Source organism: Suricata suricatta, chromosome 2 (assembly GCF_006229205.1).
Source record: "Suricata suricatta isolate VVHF042 chromosome 2, meerkat_22Aug2017_6uvM2_HiC, whole genome shotgun sequence".
In the NCBI taxonomy this organism is placed as follows: Eukaryota; Metazoa; Chordata; class Mammalia; order Carnivora; family Herpestidae; genus Suricata; species Suricata suricatta.
This window is the reverse complement of record NC_043701.1, coordinates 102,771,489-102,787,175: the sequence shown is the minus strand read 5'-3', so window position 1 is coordinate 102,787,175 and position 15,687 is coordinate 102,771,489. Positions and strand designations below refer to the sequence as shown.

General features: G+C 62.5%; 1 protein-coding gene across 1 annotated transcript; it reads left to right on the top strand.

The window, feature by feature from the left end:
* Positions 1–5,994: 5,994 nt before the first annotated feature.
* On the top strand, positions 5,995–15,633 carry AEBP1 (AE binding protein 1). Its single transcript, XM_029931117.1, has 21 exons — positions 5,995–6,383; positions 7,995–8,330; positions 8,845–8,907; positions 9,035–9,106; positions 9,260–9,391; positions 9,495–9,572; positions 10,175–10,252; positions 10,495–10,578; positions 10,660–10,713; positions 11,303–11,412; positions 11,491–11,630; positions 11,887–11,971; positions 12,069–12,213; positions 12,317–12,402; positions 12,720–12,843; positions 13,085–13,281; positions 13,396–13,575; positions 13,751–14,102; positions 14,194–14,333; positions 14,452–14,551; positions 14,772–15,633. The coding sequence occupies exons 1-21, from the start codon at positions 6,140–6,142 to the stop codon at positions 15,410–15,412; spliced, it is 3,441 nt and encodes a 1,146-aa protein (XP_029786977.1). The 5' UTR covers positions 5,995–6,139; the 3' UTR covers positions 15,413–15,633.
* The last annotated feature ends 54 nt before the right edge of the window (positions 15,634–15,687 follow it).

Below are 15,687 nucleotides of genomic sequence, written 5' to 3'. Positions count from 1 at the left end.
AGGCATAGCTTTCTAGAGTCACTGTGGGGCCCTGTGCCCTTGTCACTGTTCAGCCATGCTGTCATCACCCCATTGTCCAGAGCAGACAGTGGAGGCTCAGGAGCACCTCGGGGGTCATGATGGGCCCCTAAAATGTTCTCTTCTGGAGAGGTCGGTCCTTCCTCAGCGTTTTGTCTTTTAATTTAATTTTCAGTATATTTTGAACAGAAGGCTAAAACTTTTATCCAGCCGACGTTCTCAGTATTTCCTTCTACTGTTTCTGCTGAGAGGCTTCTCCCAAGAGGAACATAAACACAGATTCCTGTGTTCTCCTTGAATACTGCGACATCTACATCTTCAGTCCATCAGGAGTTAATCTGGGGGCACCTGGGTGGCTTAGTCGGTTAAACGTCAGACTTCGGCTCAGGTCATGATCTTTCGGTTTGTGAGTTTGAGCCCTGCATCGGGTTCTCCGCTCTCAGCACAGAGCCTGGAACCTGCCTTGGATCCTCTGTCCACCCCCAGCTCGTTCTCTCTGCCCCTCCCCCGCTCACACTCTTTGTCTCAAACAAAATAAACATTTTAAAAAAGGAGTTTGGAACTGAGCCACCCTCTTTCCCCCCAGGAATGGCACTGGCCGTGGTGACCCTGCTTGGCTACAGGCCGTAGTCCCAGTGCGGATGCAGACTCAGGGCGCTGGATGCCTGCCCCCCCAGCCAGCCAGCAGCGCCCCCGCGGCTGCGGTGACCCCCGTCTCCCCAGGGGCTGGGCCCTGTGGTGAGTGGAAGGAATCCGGGTGAACTCCGCTCACTCAGCAGTACAGGCCCGGAGGCGGGGCAGGGACACTGGACTGTGGAAAATCACATGTGGTTTTCAAGTTGTCAGAAACCCGAGAGATTGTTCTTCCAGTCGTGTGGACAGCTAGATTTTGTCTGTGAGCACCCCCCCCCCCGCCCCGGCCCCGTGGCCCTGGGAACCACACTTCTCATGGGCTGGACCTGCCTGATGCCCCCAGTGACATCTAGACTATAGACAAGGGGGCACTTCTGGGGGCCTCTCCAGAGAGGGAGGAGCAGAAAGACCTGGTGGGCCCAGGTCCTCCTCCCTCAGTCCCAGGACACAGACCCAGGGCTCCGGGAGACAAAGGGATGCCCCAGCTTGCCATCCAGAGCCCAGGCTTCCTGTTATCCACGGTGGGCTGGCCAGCCAGGCCAGAGAAAGGCCCCTCAGAAGGCCCTGCTCGGCTATCTCTGAACTGTGGCTCTGCTGTCCCCACCCCAGCTTCCATATCTGAGCTGCTTCCTCAGAGGCCCCAGGAACCTCCCAGGCCAGGCCCTCCTGCTTGCCCCGGCCCCTGTGTCCTGTGCTGCCCCAGCTACACCCTGGGCATCCTGGTGCTGCTGGGGGGTGGATGTCCCACCTCTGCCCAGGCTGGGCACCAGGAGGTCTGTTGGTGACCCTTGGGCCTCAGGCAGGAGGAGCTATGCAGCCATGGCCCCATGGCCTCATGCCAGAGGCGATGGAGCCCAGATATAAAGTACGTGAACCACTGCCCCATCTGCCATCCATGTGCCAGCACTAGAGTCGTGGGTAACTGAGTGGGGAGCCCCAGGATGGGGTAGAGTCTTCCCCACCGTGATGCCCCCCACTGGCCTTTTCTTCCACAGGGTGGGACCCTACTTCGCAGCAGGTCATTGCCTTCCCTTGTCCTCTGTCCTCGGGGAGTCCAGTCACTGCGTCGGCCTTCCCTCCAGACTGTCTCGGGGAAGGCTCCCTCCGTGGCTCTCCTGGCCACACTGAGGTGGAGAGCTCCGTAAGGACCTGCTTAGGGAATCAGTGCACCGCAGTCAGGGACATGAGCCACAGGGGCCTGTGGATGCAAAGTGAGGGTGCTGGCACCAGGCGGGGGTGGTCTGGAGACTGGGGCGCGGGGGCGGGGGGGCAGTGAAGCTGTGTACTTTCCAGCCACAGCAGAATGGGAGAGGCAGTCTCCTGCTGGGATGGCTGGCCCGCTGGCCTCCAGGCAGCTTTTGGCCCAGGGGTTGGCTCTTTCCCAGAGAGCCAGTAAAGGGCCTCCTTCCTGCTCCCCCAGGTCCCCCGACCCCCACACCACGCCCCCCCAGCATTACCTAGATATGCAGAATTAGTGCTTCTGTGGACCACCCACATTTGGCAAGAAGGAACCCTGGGGGGGGGGGCCCGAGCCATGGTCATCCAGGGCCCCCCAGGGATGGGACTGACCCCCATGCTTCCCAAGGCCCAGGACAGCCCTGCCTAGAGGCCCTAGCTGCCTGAGCTGCAAACACAGAGGCTAACCCTACTCCTTGGGGACCGTCCCCAGTGGGACTCCCTTCCTGTGGGGTAGGGGGCCCAGGTCTTCCTGGAACCACCCTCCTGGCGCAGACTAGTCAGCCCAAGGGCTCAAGGTCACAGTCCTAAGACAGATGCCCGGGAATTCCCCTCTCCCTTGGCCCCAGGCGGATCAGGATCAAAGCTTCCATTTCCCTTCCACCCTGTGGGACTGACCTCACCATCCCGGAAAGAGGGCTCCATTCTTTCCCTTCTTCAACTCCCGCCCCTACAAGGCCCCAGCACCCTGCTGCGGGGAGGGGAGCAACACTGACTGGGGCAGAGTGGACGTGGTGTCCCCTTGCCCTCCATGGCAGCCTGCAGGCCATCTGTGCTGCCCCACTCCTCCCAGGTGGGTCTCACTGCTGGCCTGAGGGCCCCTGTTCCCCACCCTGGCTGGGACACCCTGCCAGCTCTCTCTCCTGAGGACCTACCCTGGCCGGCAGCCCTCGAGGTGCAGCTCTTTCTCACTGGCCCTCAGTGGTGTGCTTCAGCCCGCAGGCCACATGGGACCGGCCCCAGCCTGGCCACGCCTGCATCTGTGGGCACCCCTGGCCTCATCCTCACATGTCTGCAGGGAAGCTCTATGGACCCTCCCATAGCCCACAGGCCCCCGCAGAACTCTCCTTTCTCTCTCCCAAGGCAGCGAGGGTAGGCCCCCCAGGGTCATGTCACTCTCCTCCCTGTCGAGCCCAGTCCTGCTGTGGCTCCTTGGGAGACCCTCCCTGGGAATGAGGGGGAGGCCTGTATCTCTTGTAGAAAGCTGGACATGGGGGCACAGAAGCCAGGGTGCCCAGCAGACCCTAGGCTAGTTCATGAGATCCCCTGACATGGATACAGATGCCCCACTCAGCAGGGGCACTGGACCCTGGAAGGGTGGGCAGCAGCCACGGGAGGCCATGAGCTTCCTATCCTCGGACCTGCCTTGTGCTGCCCTTGGGGAGTTTGGCCTAGTTGCCCCTCATCAGCAGCCAGGGCTGTCCTAACTGGCCCTGGGGCTGCCTCCCTGCCCCCAGGCCGAACCTGGGCCCAGGTCTAGGGACTTCCTGGGTGTGAGTCTTAAAGGTAGGTGGGGTCCCAGCCCCGCCCACTGAGTGGGGTTGGAAAGTACTGGCCTGGCATGGAGGTTGCTCACCCCTCCTCTCCACCTGACCAGATGCTTTGGAGCAGGCGCCCCCCCCCCACCCCACCAACTCCCTGCCCCACCCGCCCAGCTCCCCACAAGGCTTTTTGCTCATGCTCCTGTTGGTGACTCACTGTGGCTGAGAAGTTTCTTTCTATTCCTTTCTGATTTTTTTTTTATGGTTTCTATTTTCCCTGGCAGAGGATGTCGGGCCCAAATCTGATCCATGTGTGAGACAGCTGAACTCAGGAACATTCCCAGGGAAGTGACGTTCCTCAGACCCCCACCCCCTCAACCCCAGCCTTGAGCCTCCCTGCTGGACACACTCAACTGGGAGCCATCAGAACCAATTCCAGGACAAAGTTTCAAGAATGATGATTCAGAGGCTCGCAGAGGACATTTGTGGGCAAGAGCTTGCTTCATCCCTTCTGCCACAAGGACCAGTCTGGGGACACATGACAAGGCAAGTCTGTGCAAGGACAGGAGGGACAGAAGGCCTGGCTGGGGGCTTAGGTGGGTGGCCTTGCTCTCTGAAGGGACATGATGGGAGCTGGGAGCCCACATGTCGCTGGTATTGACCTGGTGCCAGGTACAGCACGTGCACAGCCCTGCTCCACCTGCACCTTGAGGCTGGGGAGCCGTGGGGTTCCCTGGGGCTGTCAGATGGCCAGAGCTGGGATCTGATCAGGGGACCAGCTCCTGACATGGCCCACTGCCCTTCTGAGTACGAACCAGGGTGAGCTTGGGAGAAGGGAACGAAAGGCCTCGAGAAGGAGACTTGCATCACTTCTGTGGGCCTGGCCCCGCCCCCAGCAGCTCCTCCCAGGGTTCAGCCCCATCCCAGGCTGAGCCAGCGGTCCCCTCAGTGTCCCTGGGGCTGGCCATGGCTGTGTGGGGAGGCCCAGGGCTTCCTGACAGGCTCGTCCTCTTTCCCTTTAGTCCAAGCTCCACACTCTGCCTGTTGACCACCCATGGGGCTCCTGGGTTTTCCCAATGACGTCACCAGGCCAAACCCTCACAGACAACTGTGGCTGGGGGCTCACTGCTGCTACACTTCTCAGGTGCGATGCCCATGTGAGGCCGGCCAACATTTTCCCTTCTAGCAGCCTATGGAAACACCAGGCCTGCCATGTGATAACTTCCTATGCCTGCACCCATGACAGACACGATCTACTGTGGGCTTTTCTGATAGTTGCCAGCATCTATGCAGGTATCATGGACTGATCCCGACATCTTCTGACTCTCCAGTATATGTGCCCCCAGGTCTATGCAGTGGCTGCAGCTACTATAAACAGTTTTAAAAAGCAGGTTCTGGTAAGAACGAGGGAAACGGCAGTTTGTCCACATGGGGATCTGAGCTGGTAGGGAAGCAGTGTGAGTAGAGAGGTGAGGCAAGGCTCCCCCAGGAAACAGTGAAAGAAACTATCGGGAAGAGGACCTACCTGCAGCATTAGTGCCTCCCCCGTCCCATGCTTGGTTGGGCTGAAGGCACACATCCCCTCTCCCAGCTGGCTCCTCGGGGTGGTACCTGGTTTCCTTCCACTTCGTGGCCCCCACACTTGCCACATGCACTGCCCCTAAAATCGTCCCGCAATTTGATCTGGCTTAACCTGCTGCTGAACCATGTTCAGGAGAGGCCAGATAAATGGGCTGCGAGACCTCTGCAATCTCTAGCCCACCAGGAGGTAGGGGTGGGCAAGACACCCTTGACCGTGTATGGAAATCACTGTGGGAATGCCGAGCCCCATTCCTGGGCATTATACACACAAGTTAATAAAATTTGAAAGGACTCTGCTCCCTCCCTACTGCATCTCTGCCCTCTTGTGGGCCAGAAGCTGGGGGAGGGAGGTCACCTAGAGACCGCCCTACCCCCAGCAGAGCAGTTGGAGGATGCCCAGGGCAGTTCTGCACCTGCCTCCCACTAGAGAGTGAGGCCCCCCTGAGGCCCCACCCCTCCCCCCGGTGAACCAGCACAGGACCCATGTCCCTGGGAAGTCAGCTGTCTGAATGAAAGCTGTGACGGTGGGCAGAGATGGCCTAGCCTCCAGAGGGAGGGAAGGTTGGGCTGGCGCTGAGATGGGGACGGTCTCGGGGGCCAGAGGCCACGCTGGGCTCTGCCGTCAGGGTTCCGGACCCCATCCAGCGGGCCGGGTGCCGGTTCCTCGCCTCCAGGTCCCAGGCAGTTCTGGCGAGGAGGTGTGGCATCGGACTCCTTTGACCTGCGCCCCCGCGGGACCTCCCATCCCCTGGGACCCTCCCTGCACCGCCCCCGCCCCAGCCCCAGCCCCCACCCCTACTCCAGGCCCTTTTTTCTAGGCGCAGGCCTTGGGCCCGGGACGGCATCCCCAGTTACCGCTTCGGAAAGTGCCAAGCGCGGCGCCCGCCGGGACAGCTCGCCGCCCCCACCCCCACCCCGCCCGCCTCCGCAGCCCCTCAGTCCACGCCCCGCTCCTCCTTCTCCTCCTCCTCCTCCTTCCCCAGGGGTGGGGGGAGCCGGCTCCGGAAGCCCCAGAGCCCCCGCCCCGGCCGCCACTGGAACTTGGGAGAGGCGGTCCGCGCGGGAACGCGCCACGCGGGGCCGGAGCTCCCAGCCGCCAGCAGCTCCTCGGAGGCCCCCGACCACCCCTGGTCCCCGGTTCGGCCCACCCGGACCCCCCCGCGCCCCCGGCCCCCACGCGAGCCCCTGCCATGGCGGCGGTGCGCGGGGCGCCCCTGCTTGGCTGCCTCCTGGCGCTGCTGGCGCTGTGCCCCGGGGGGCGCCCGCAGACGGTGCTGACCGACGACGACATCGAGGAGTTCCTCGAGGGCTTCCTGTCGGAGCTGGAGGCAGAGACCCGGGAGGACGATATGGAGGCCCCGCCGCCCCCGGAGCCTACCCCGCGCGTCCGCAAAGCCCAGACGGGGGGCAAGCCCGGGGAGCGCTCCAAAGAAGGTAGGACCCCCGGGAGCCCCCTGGGGGAGGCCCGAAGAGTGACGGGGGACCTCGGGGCGCCCCGCCCCTCAGGTGAGAATGGCAGGCCCTGGTAGAGCCTTGGCTGCTGTCCAGCCTGCCAGGCGTGAGGAATGGCTCTGGAAGGCACAAGACAGCCCAGATGTCTGGCGGGACACCGTGCCAGGCAGAGGTCAGTGCTGGCTTGCAGCCCTCTGGGCATGGAGGCACATCCCACAGGTCTGCTGCTCAGTGGTTTGGGTCTTCAGGGGCCCTCAACCCCAGGCCCCAGAGGGACTAGGATTGAGTCCCCTGGGGACCTTGCTGCCCCCTTCCCAGGCCTGTCCTGTGAACTGCCCTCATGCCCTAGTGGGGCCTGTTTGTGGCACACCCTGGCCGTGCCCACACCTCCGCCAGAGTCCCAGACTTTTCCTTGGGGGGGCCTTTCATCCCAGGAACACAGAGGCAGGTGAGGGGGCTGCGAAGACCCCTCCTTGCAAGGCGGCCAGGAGCAGCGGCAGAGCGGTTTTGGGCCGTGTGACTTAGATGAGGTGGTGCATCACCAGGGCGGCCAGCCCGGGCCTCTTACATAATCAGTTGTCAATACATCTCAGCTGTCTGTGGTGGCTTTCTTGAGGGGGCAAGGGTCCTGTTGATCTCCCTTTCCCAGGAGACTCTGGGGCACCGCCCAGCATTCCCGAGGTCAGCTGCCCCTCCCCTGGGTCTCCTTCTAGATCTTTCCTGGCTCCGTCTCCACCCCTTGGGGGGCGGGTCCTAGGACATGCCCCCCCCCCCCCCCACTTCGCATTCCAGACCTGGTGTCCGGGCCTCTTGGATGCCTCTGTGGCAGCCCTGTTTCTCCTGACTGTGTGTGTTTTGTAAATGTTTCTGCGTTTAGGCCTTGTGGCCCCTGTCCCCTGTTAAGTCCTTCACAGCATTTGCTGGGGGGCCTGGGGATTCCCACAGACAGTCCCTGCCCTGCTCCCACTTCCTCCATGGACTGAGACAGCTGGTGTGCCTGCCTGTCCCTCTGTCCTCTGTGTGGCCCCAGGACCCCCTATTGGTTATAGCTTCCGACCTACCCCAGACCCCTTATTTCTAGACGGGCGTGAGTTACGCTTTTCTCTGAAGCTTTACTTGCCCCTTCGGGGAGCTTCAGGGAGGCCCCAGGCCCATGCCTTTTAGTGCGTGTGACAGCTGGCAGGGATGAGACCTCCTCCCCTGCTTTTAGGCTGGGCCACCCCCCAGGCCTGGACGGCTGAGTCACGTCTCTGCCCCTTCCCTGCCCAGCACAGAGTAACGCTCCCTGACCAGTTGCCTGGACATGGCAGGGAGAAGAGGATCACGAGGGTCCTCTGTTGAGTTTGGCAGGTGGGAGGGTGTGGGCCTCCCTGGGCCAAGATATGGTGTTGGTGGCAGAGACTTGTGGATGGAAGGCATGGGTTCCAATTACAGCTCTGCCACAAGGGCAAGCAATATAACCTCTCAGTTTCCCAGTCCAAGAAACAGGACCAACAAGAGACCCTGTGTGCATGTGGTGGGCACCTTGGGGTGGCCACATGGGGTATAGAGTTAGGTCTCCATTGATTTGACCCCAATCTGCATTTATGACAGCACCTCCAGAAAAAGCCAAAGACAAAGGGAAGAAAGGGAAGAAGGACAAAGGCCCCAAAGCGACCAAGCAGCCCCTGGAGGGGTCCCTCAGGCCACCCAAGAAGCCCAAGGAGAAGCCACCCAAGGCCACCAAGAAGCCCAAGGAGAAGCCACCCAAGGCCACCAAGAAGCCCAAGGAGAAGCCACCCAAGGCCACCAAAAAGCCCAAGGAGAAGCCACCCAAGGCCACCAAAAAGCCCTTGGCTGGGAAGAGGCCCCCTTCCCCGACCCCCTCAGAAACCCCATGGTGGCCCCTGCCTCCCAGGCCTGGCACTGAGATGCTGCCCCAGGAGGGAGGTGTGTGTGGGCCCCTCCTGGGGTTGTGGGGCTTTGACCTGCCAGGCTACTTACTGGGAGGTTGGGGGGGCAGTGGGTCCCTGGGGCTCTGCATCCTACAGATCCTCAGGGCTTCTTGGACAGGGTGGGTTCTGGAGCCTCATCATGAACGTAGCAATTCAGTGGGAGCTCCCTTGGTGCAGCTGTCTGCCACCTCCCCACCCCGCCCTGACTTGTGGATGGGCTTTGCCATCCACTGTCCTGGGATCTGTCCCCCGGGCCCCACCAGAGCCAGCCTCCTGAGTGTCACTGGGCCAAATGGCAAAGGCTGGGCTCCCTGGAAAGCCATCCAGCTCTCTGGTTCTGGGGGAGGGGGAGGCGTTGCCAGCAGGGTGGTGGAAACCAGAGCAGCCCAGGGCTCCTGGGAGCCATCCCAGGCGTCAGGAGCTGTCGGCAGGGCCCAGGTCTTGCTCCATGTACAGCAAGGGCTCTGGGCAGGCTTCCCATCCACCTGCTTCTGGGGTTTGTCTTGCAGACGGGGCCTTCCCAAGTACCTGGCCGGGTCCAGGAGGAGAAACGGATTTGGAGCGCCAGTCTGGTGAGTGGGAGATACCCACTTCGCCTTGGGGGACCAATTGCCTTGGCTGGCTGGGTTTCCAGGGTGGGCCCCAGGTAGGGGCATTCGGGAGTGTCCTCAACAAGGCACCCACGAGCATCTGCTCCAGAGCCGGAGGAGGAGACGGAGCCGCCCACACTGGACTACAACGACCAGATAGAGAGGGAGGACTACGAGGACTGTGAGTAGGCCCCCCAGTGCCCCCAGCCGGACCAAGATCCCTGGCCCAGGGACCCACTGACTGTCAGTTCAGTAGGGTCTCTGCTCTCCCCCACTGCTGTCTGGAGTGGGGGAGGGGGTCTTGAACTGGCTCAGAGCCCACCCTTCCCCTCAGTTGAGTACGTCCGGCGGCAGAAGCAGCCCCGGCCACCCCCCAGGAGGAGGCCAGAGCGGCCCTGGCCTGAGCGCCCTGAGGAGAAGGCTGAGCCAGCTGGGCCCAGGCTCGAGACCCCCGAGGAGAGGATCGGTAGGATGAGGGCACCCCAGCGGGTGGGGAGGGTGGTGGAGGGAAGGGTGCCAGGCACAGGCGTGGGGGGCTCTGGACCCACCCCTGCCTCCCACCTCCACAGAGCCGCCTCTGAAGCCCCTGCCGCCTCCGCTGCCTCCCGACTACGGGGATGGCTACGTGATCCCCCACTATGATGACAGTGAGTGCCCTGCCTGCCACACCTCTGGTTCCAGTCCCCAAGGCCCTGCCACCGCTTCCCTCAGTGCCCTCCTCCCCAGCCCAATCTGCTCTCCTCCCAGGCCCTGTGGGCTTCGCTCTTTCTCCTGTATTCCCATCCTGCTCCCATCCTGCAGGCTGCTCGCCTATCAGGGCACCAGGCCCTTCCTCTCCCTCCTGTGTCCGAGAGTCCATAGTGACCTGAGTGATCCCTGCCCTTGCCCTGCTCCCAAGTCCCCAACAATCTCTCTGACACTTGGCTATAGCTGGCTCTCACTCAAGTCCACCCCCTCCTGGCCACAGGTGTCAGGTGTCCCTTGAGGCAGGTCCTATGTGTGTCCCGCCCCCTGCTGAGCCTGGGCCCACTTCCCCCAGGCCAGGCTGGTGACTTCCCAGTGTCTTGCTCATTCTATCCCTGACTAGCTGGCTTCCCCTCAGGAGCCCCTCCCTCCTCACCTGTGCCTAAAGACCCACCCTGATCCCACTTCCTCATCTCATCCTCCCTCCTGCCCAGTCTCTGGCTCACAGTGGGGGCCCTGGGGGGCAGCACCTAGGGCACCTCAGCAAGGCTCTCCCTCCCCACAGTGGACTATTACTTTGGGCCTCTGAGACCCAGGAAACCTGACACTGAGCTGGAGACAGATGAAGAGAAAGAGAAGCTGAGTGAGTGGAATCAAGCTGTTCCCACCCCCAGCCCAACAGCCCAGTGTAGGCCTGACCCCTACCCCCAGCCCCCTGCCCCCAGTGCAGGCCTGACACCCTCCCAGTCCCCAGTGCAGGCTTCACCCCCCCACCCCAGCCCCCCAGTGCAGGCCTGATCCCCACCCCAGTCCCCTCACCCCTGCATCTCTGCCCCCTGGAGCCCAGAGCTAAGGTGACAGGCTTCTTCATGTTGCACCATTCAGAGAAACCCAAAAAGGAGGGAGGAGGCCCTAAGGAGGAGGAGACAGATGACAAATGGGCCGTGGAGAAGGGCAAGGACCACAAAGGTGTGTGTGGGGGCTGGCCCCACCCAGCTGGGCTGCCTGCTGGTGAACAAGTGGCTCACTTCCTCCCTGTGTTGCCTCCAGGGCCCCGGAAGGGGGAGGAGCTGGAGGAGGAGTGGGCTCCAACGGAAAGAGTCAGTGAGTGAGGGGCCTGGGAGCTGTGGGGGCTGCAGACGGTTGTGTGCACTGGAGGGTATATTGGGGGGCTAGGGTGTGTGAGGATGCTGGGAGGTGGGTATGGGGGCTGGGGTCCCCGCCACAGCAGCAAGGTAAAAGTGGTGGGGCAAAAGACCCAAGCCACATGTAGGTCACAAATCTGGGTTTCCCAATGATGCTTCAGGCCTCCAGGACTCTTTCTTGCTCTTAAATTCTTGGGGCCCAGAAGGGAGAGGTCCTGGAGTAGCTCTGCCCTGGGATTAAGTCCAGGGGACAGAACTCTTAGCACAAGGCCCTGATACAGATGATGCTTGTGAGCGGCTGAGCTCTGGGGTCACTGTTGCCTGTGGTTTTATGTGAGCTATGTGGCCCTTCGAAGCTGGCATCATCTGCCCCTTCTCCAGATGAGGAAGCTGAGTCCCAGCCAGGGAAAGCACAGCTTGGGGTGGAGCTGCCCTGACTGGTGCCCCCTGATTTAAGGGGGTGGGGGGCTCTGGGCTCCTTGTTCTGGGTTTGGTGGAGGGAGTGACCGAGCCAGTGGGCCACCAGCCTTCGGGTGCCATGTCCCTAGAGTGTCCCCCCATCGGGATGGAGTCCCATCGCATTGAGGACAACCAGATCCGGGCCTCCTCCATGCTGCGCCATGGCCTGGGGGCACAGCGCGGCCGGCTCAACATTCAGGTAGGTGTTGGGATGGGCCCGTTTTGTGGCTGCGCAGGGGGCTCTTGCACCGCTCATTCTCCCCACTGCCCCCAACAGGCCGGTGCCACCGAGGACGACTACTACGACGGGGCATGGTGTGCTGAGGACGAAGCTCAGACCCAGTGGATCGAGGTAGACACCAGAAGGACCACCAAGTTCACGGGTGTCATCACCCAGGGCCGTGACTCCAGCATCCAGTACGTGAGGGGTGGATGGCTCCAGATCTGCATCCTGTTTAGGACATTCTAGGGGGCCATTTAGGGACCCCGTCCCCAACTACCCCTCCATGGCACGTAGTGGGCATGGGAGCCACCCCCCAACTCCATCCTCGAGCATCATACACCCCTGCTAGCTCTTAAGTTCTTGGGTCCAGAAGAACGGGCTTCGGATCCTGAGTGCCGGGGACGTGGGGCAGCAAGAGAAGCTTTGCCCTGACTGCCATCTGCTCCCCAGTGACGACTTTGTGACCTCCTTCTTCGTGGGCTTCAGCAATGACAGCCAGACGTGGCTGATGTACACCAACGGCTACGAAGAAATGGTGCGCTCCCAAGCTCTTGGCTCTGCCCCCATCCTCTGGGCTGAGGGTGGGCTCTTGGGAGGGGTGGAGGGCTACTCTGAGGTGGGCCTCTCCCCAGACCTTCCACGGGAACGTGGACAAGGACACGCCTGTGCTGAGTGAGCTCCCGGAACCGGTGGTGGCCCGCTTCATCCGCATCTACCCCCTCACCTGGAACGGCAGCCTGTGCATGCGCCTGGAGGTGCTCGGGTGTCCCATGTCCCGTGAGTGCAGGGGTGGGCTGGGCTCAGAGGGGGTGGCTGGAGCCACCTGGGGGCCGGCCGGCACAGCTGAGGGCCCTGCCTGTCCCCCACCCCCACCCCGCAGCTGTCCACAGCTACTACACACAGAATGAGGTCGTGACCACCGACAACCTGGACTTTAGACACCACAGCTATAAGGACATGCGGCAGGTGGGGTGCTTGTCCCCAGGCTCAGGGCTAATGGGGGAGCTTGTGTCCAGTGCTCCCATCCCAGAAACGGCTTGCCTGGCATGGGGGCTGGCTGGCGCCCTCAGCTGGGGGACCCTCCCTCTGACTCTAGGACTGGAGAGGGGCTGGGCTTGCTGGTGGGGGCCACTCCTACCACAGATGCCTTCCCCTATGAACAGACCAGGGCAGTGGAGAGGTCTGGCCCTCCCCAAAGCCTGGATCGCCTCTGTGGGTGGTGGCAGGAAGGCAGCGGGGGAGGGGGGGACACATCATAACTCCGTGTCCTCTCCCGAGCCCAGCTGATGAAGGTGGTGAATGAGGAGTGCCCCACTATCACCCGCACATACAGCTTGGGGAAGAGCTCACGGGGGCTCAAGATCTATGCCATGGAGATCTCGGACAACCCCGGGGATCACGAGCTAGGTGAGGGCCCCGTAAATCCATGGAGGCCTGGCCCTCCCTGGCAAGGATTCGAAGGCAGGCCCTGGCACTGCAGCTGGGCCTCTACCTGTCTTTGGAGCCTCTCGGGTCCCAGTGTGCCTTGCTAGGGCCAACAAGCCTCATTTGCCCCCAGCTCCCTGGGAATGAGTTGGTCTGGGTCCTTCCTCAGATCTCCTCAGGCCTCAGGAGGCCTGGTGGTTGGCTGAGGCTCCTGCCCTTGCAGGGGAGCCCGAGTTCCGATACACGGCCGGGATCCACGGCAACGAGGTGCTGGGCCGCGAGCTGCTTCTGCTCCTCATGCAGTACCTCTGCCGCGAGTACCGAGACGGGAATCCCCGCGTGCGGAGCCTGGTACAGGACACGCGCATCCACCTGGTGCCCTCTCTGAACCCAGATGGCTACGAGGTGGCAGCGCAAATGGTGGGTGGGGAGCGGGGTAGGGTGGGCTAGAAACTAGGCTGGCTGGCAGGGCAGTGGGGCGGGGCAAGAGATGGGGCGGGGCTGGAATGATGCCACACCCACCGGTTCTTCCAGGGCTCAGAGTTTGGGAACTGGGCGATGGGGCTGTGGACTGAGGAGGGCTTTGACATCTATGAAGACTTCCCAGATCTCAACTCTGTGCTTTGGGGAGCCGAGGAGAGGAAATGGGTCCCCTACCGGGTCCCCAACAATAACTTGCCCATTCCTGAACGCTACCTCTCCCCAGACGCCACGGTGAGGCCAGGGGGAGCAGCCCGGACCTTGGGGTCCTGAGCTGTGAGCTTGGGGGTGGGATGGCGGGTGACTGAGCCCGCACAGGTGGGGGCGGGGGGGGGGCAGAGGGGCAGGAGGTTCTGTAGGGAGGGTAACGGAGGCTGCAGCTCAGATGTCATGCCTCGGCCACCCTCAGGTGTCCACAGAGGTCCGGGCCATCATTGCGTGGATGGAGAAGAACCCCTTCGTGCTGGGGGCAAACCTGAACGGTGGGGAGCGGCTTGTGTCCTACCCCTACGACATGGCCCGGACGCCCACTCAGGAGCAGCTGCTGGCCGCAGCCATGGCAGCTGCCCGGGGAGAAGACGAGGATGACGTATCCGAGGCCCAGGAGACCCCAGACCACGCCATCTTCCGCTGGCTGGCCATCTCCTACGCCTCTGCCCACCTCACCATGACAGAGCCCTACCGGGGAGGCTGCCAGGCACAGGACTACACCAGCGGCATGGGCATCGTCAACGGGGCCAAGTGGAACCCCCGGTCTGGGAGTAAGTCAGCCCATGATGGGCCGAGGTCCGGCGTGCGACAGGGCGTAGGGGTGACTGCGGTTCTGTATTCCCCCCCCTACCCCCCGCACAGCTATCAATGACTTCAGCTACCTGCACACCAACTGCCTGGAGCTCTCGATTTACCTGGGCTGTGACAAGTTCCCTCATGAGAGCGAGCTGCCCCAGGAGTGGGAGAACAACAAGGAGGCCCTGCTCACCTTCATGGAGCAGGTGGGGACAGGCAGCGTGGGGGAAGAGGTGGGACTAGGCCTAGGTTGAGGCCTTGGGGAAGCCCCTGCCCGGAAGGGCCAGGACAGGGTGGGGCGTCCTCCATTGCCTCCTCCTACAGGTTCACCGTGGCATCAAGGGGGTTGTGACAGATGAGCAGGGCATCCCCATTGCCAATGCCACCATCTCTGTGAGTGGCATCAACCACGGCGTGAAGACAGGTACCTTATCTGAATATGGCTCTGGGCAAGCAGATCCGTGTAGCTGTGGCAAGGCAAGCCCAGGCCTGCCCGGCAGATCCCTGACTCCCTGCCTTCCCACCAGAGGGTCTGCCCAGGGCACAGGGTGGGCCGGGAGTTTGGGGTGGCATCTCAGAGAGAAGGGCTGGAGGCTGGAGATATGGGGGAATCCTGGGCAGCAGAACCCGTCCTCTCTGTGCAGCGAGCGGTGGCGATTACTGGCGCATCCTGAATCCGGGTGAGTACCGCGTGACGGCCCACGCGGAGGGCTACACACCGAGCGCCAAGACCTGCAATGTGGACTACGACATCGGGGCCACCCAGTGCAACTTCATCCTGGCCCGCTCCAACTGGAAGCGCATCCGGGAGATCATGGCCATGAACGGGAACCGACCCATCCCACACATTGACCCTTCGCGCCCCATGACACCCCAGCAGCGGCGCGTGCAGCGCCGCCGCCTCCAGTACCGGCTGCGCATGCGCGAACAGATGCGGCTCCGGCGTCTCAACGCCACTGCGGGCCCCACTACCGCCGCAGCACCTGCGCCGGCCACCACGTTACCCCCCGCCCACTCCCCCACCTTCAGCCCCTCGCCCGCCCCCAGCTCCAGCCCGGGGCCCTGGCACTTTCCACCTGAGACCACCACAGCCGGCTGGGAGGAGTTTGAGACAGAGACTTACACGGAGGTGGTGACAGAGTTTGGGACGGAGCTGGGACCCCAGGAGGAGGAGGAGGAGGAGGAGGAGGAGATGGAAGTGGAGGAATTGGAGGAGACGGTCATGGGTCCAGATTTCCCATTTACCACAGCTGAGACCTACACAGTGAACTTTGGGGACTTCTGAGCACAAGTCGGCCAACATCCATGCCCTGGTCCCCACAGAAGCCCCAGCCATCGGCATGGGCCCAGCCAGAAGGCTGCACCGACGGGCGCGAGATCTAGGAGCCTGGGTCTGCGAGGCACTCCTGCCCCACCTGCCAGCCTCAGGACAGGCACAGCAGGGCCAGGGTGGGGCACACTTGTCAGCCACCTGCCCAGCCACACCAATAAAGCAAGCTCACGGCATGCATGTTGCTGAGCACTGAGGGGAGGGTCAGGGTGGAGCGCCGGGTCTGCAGG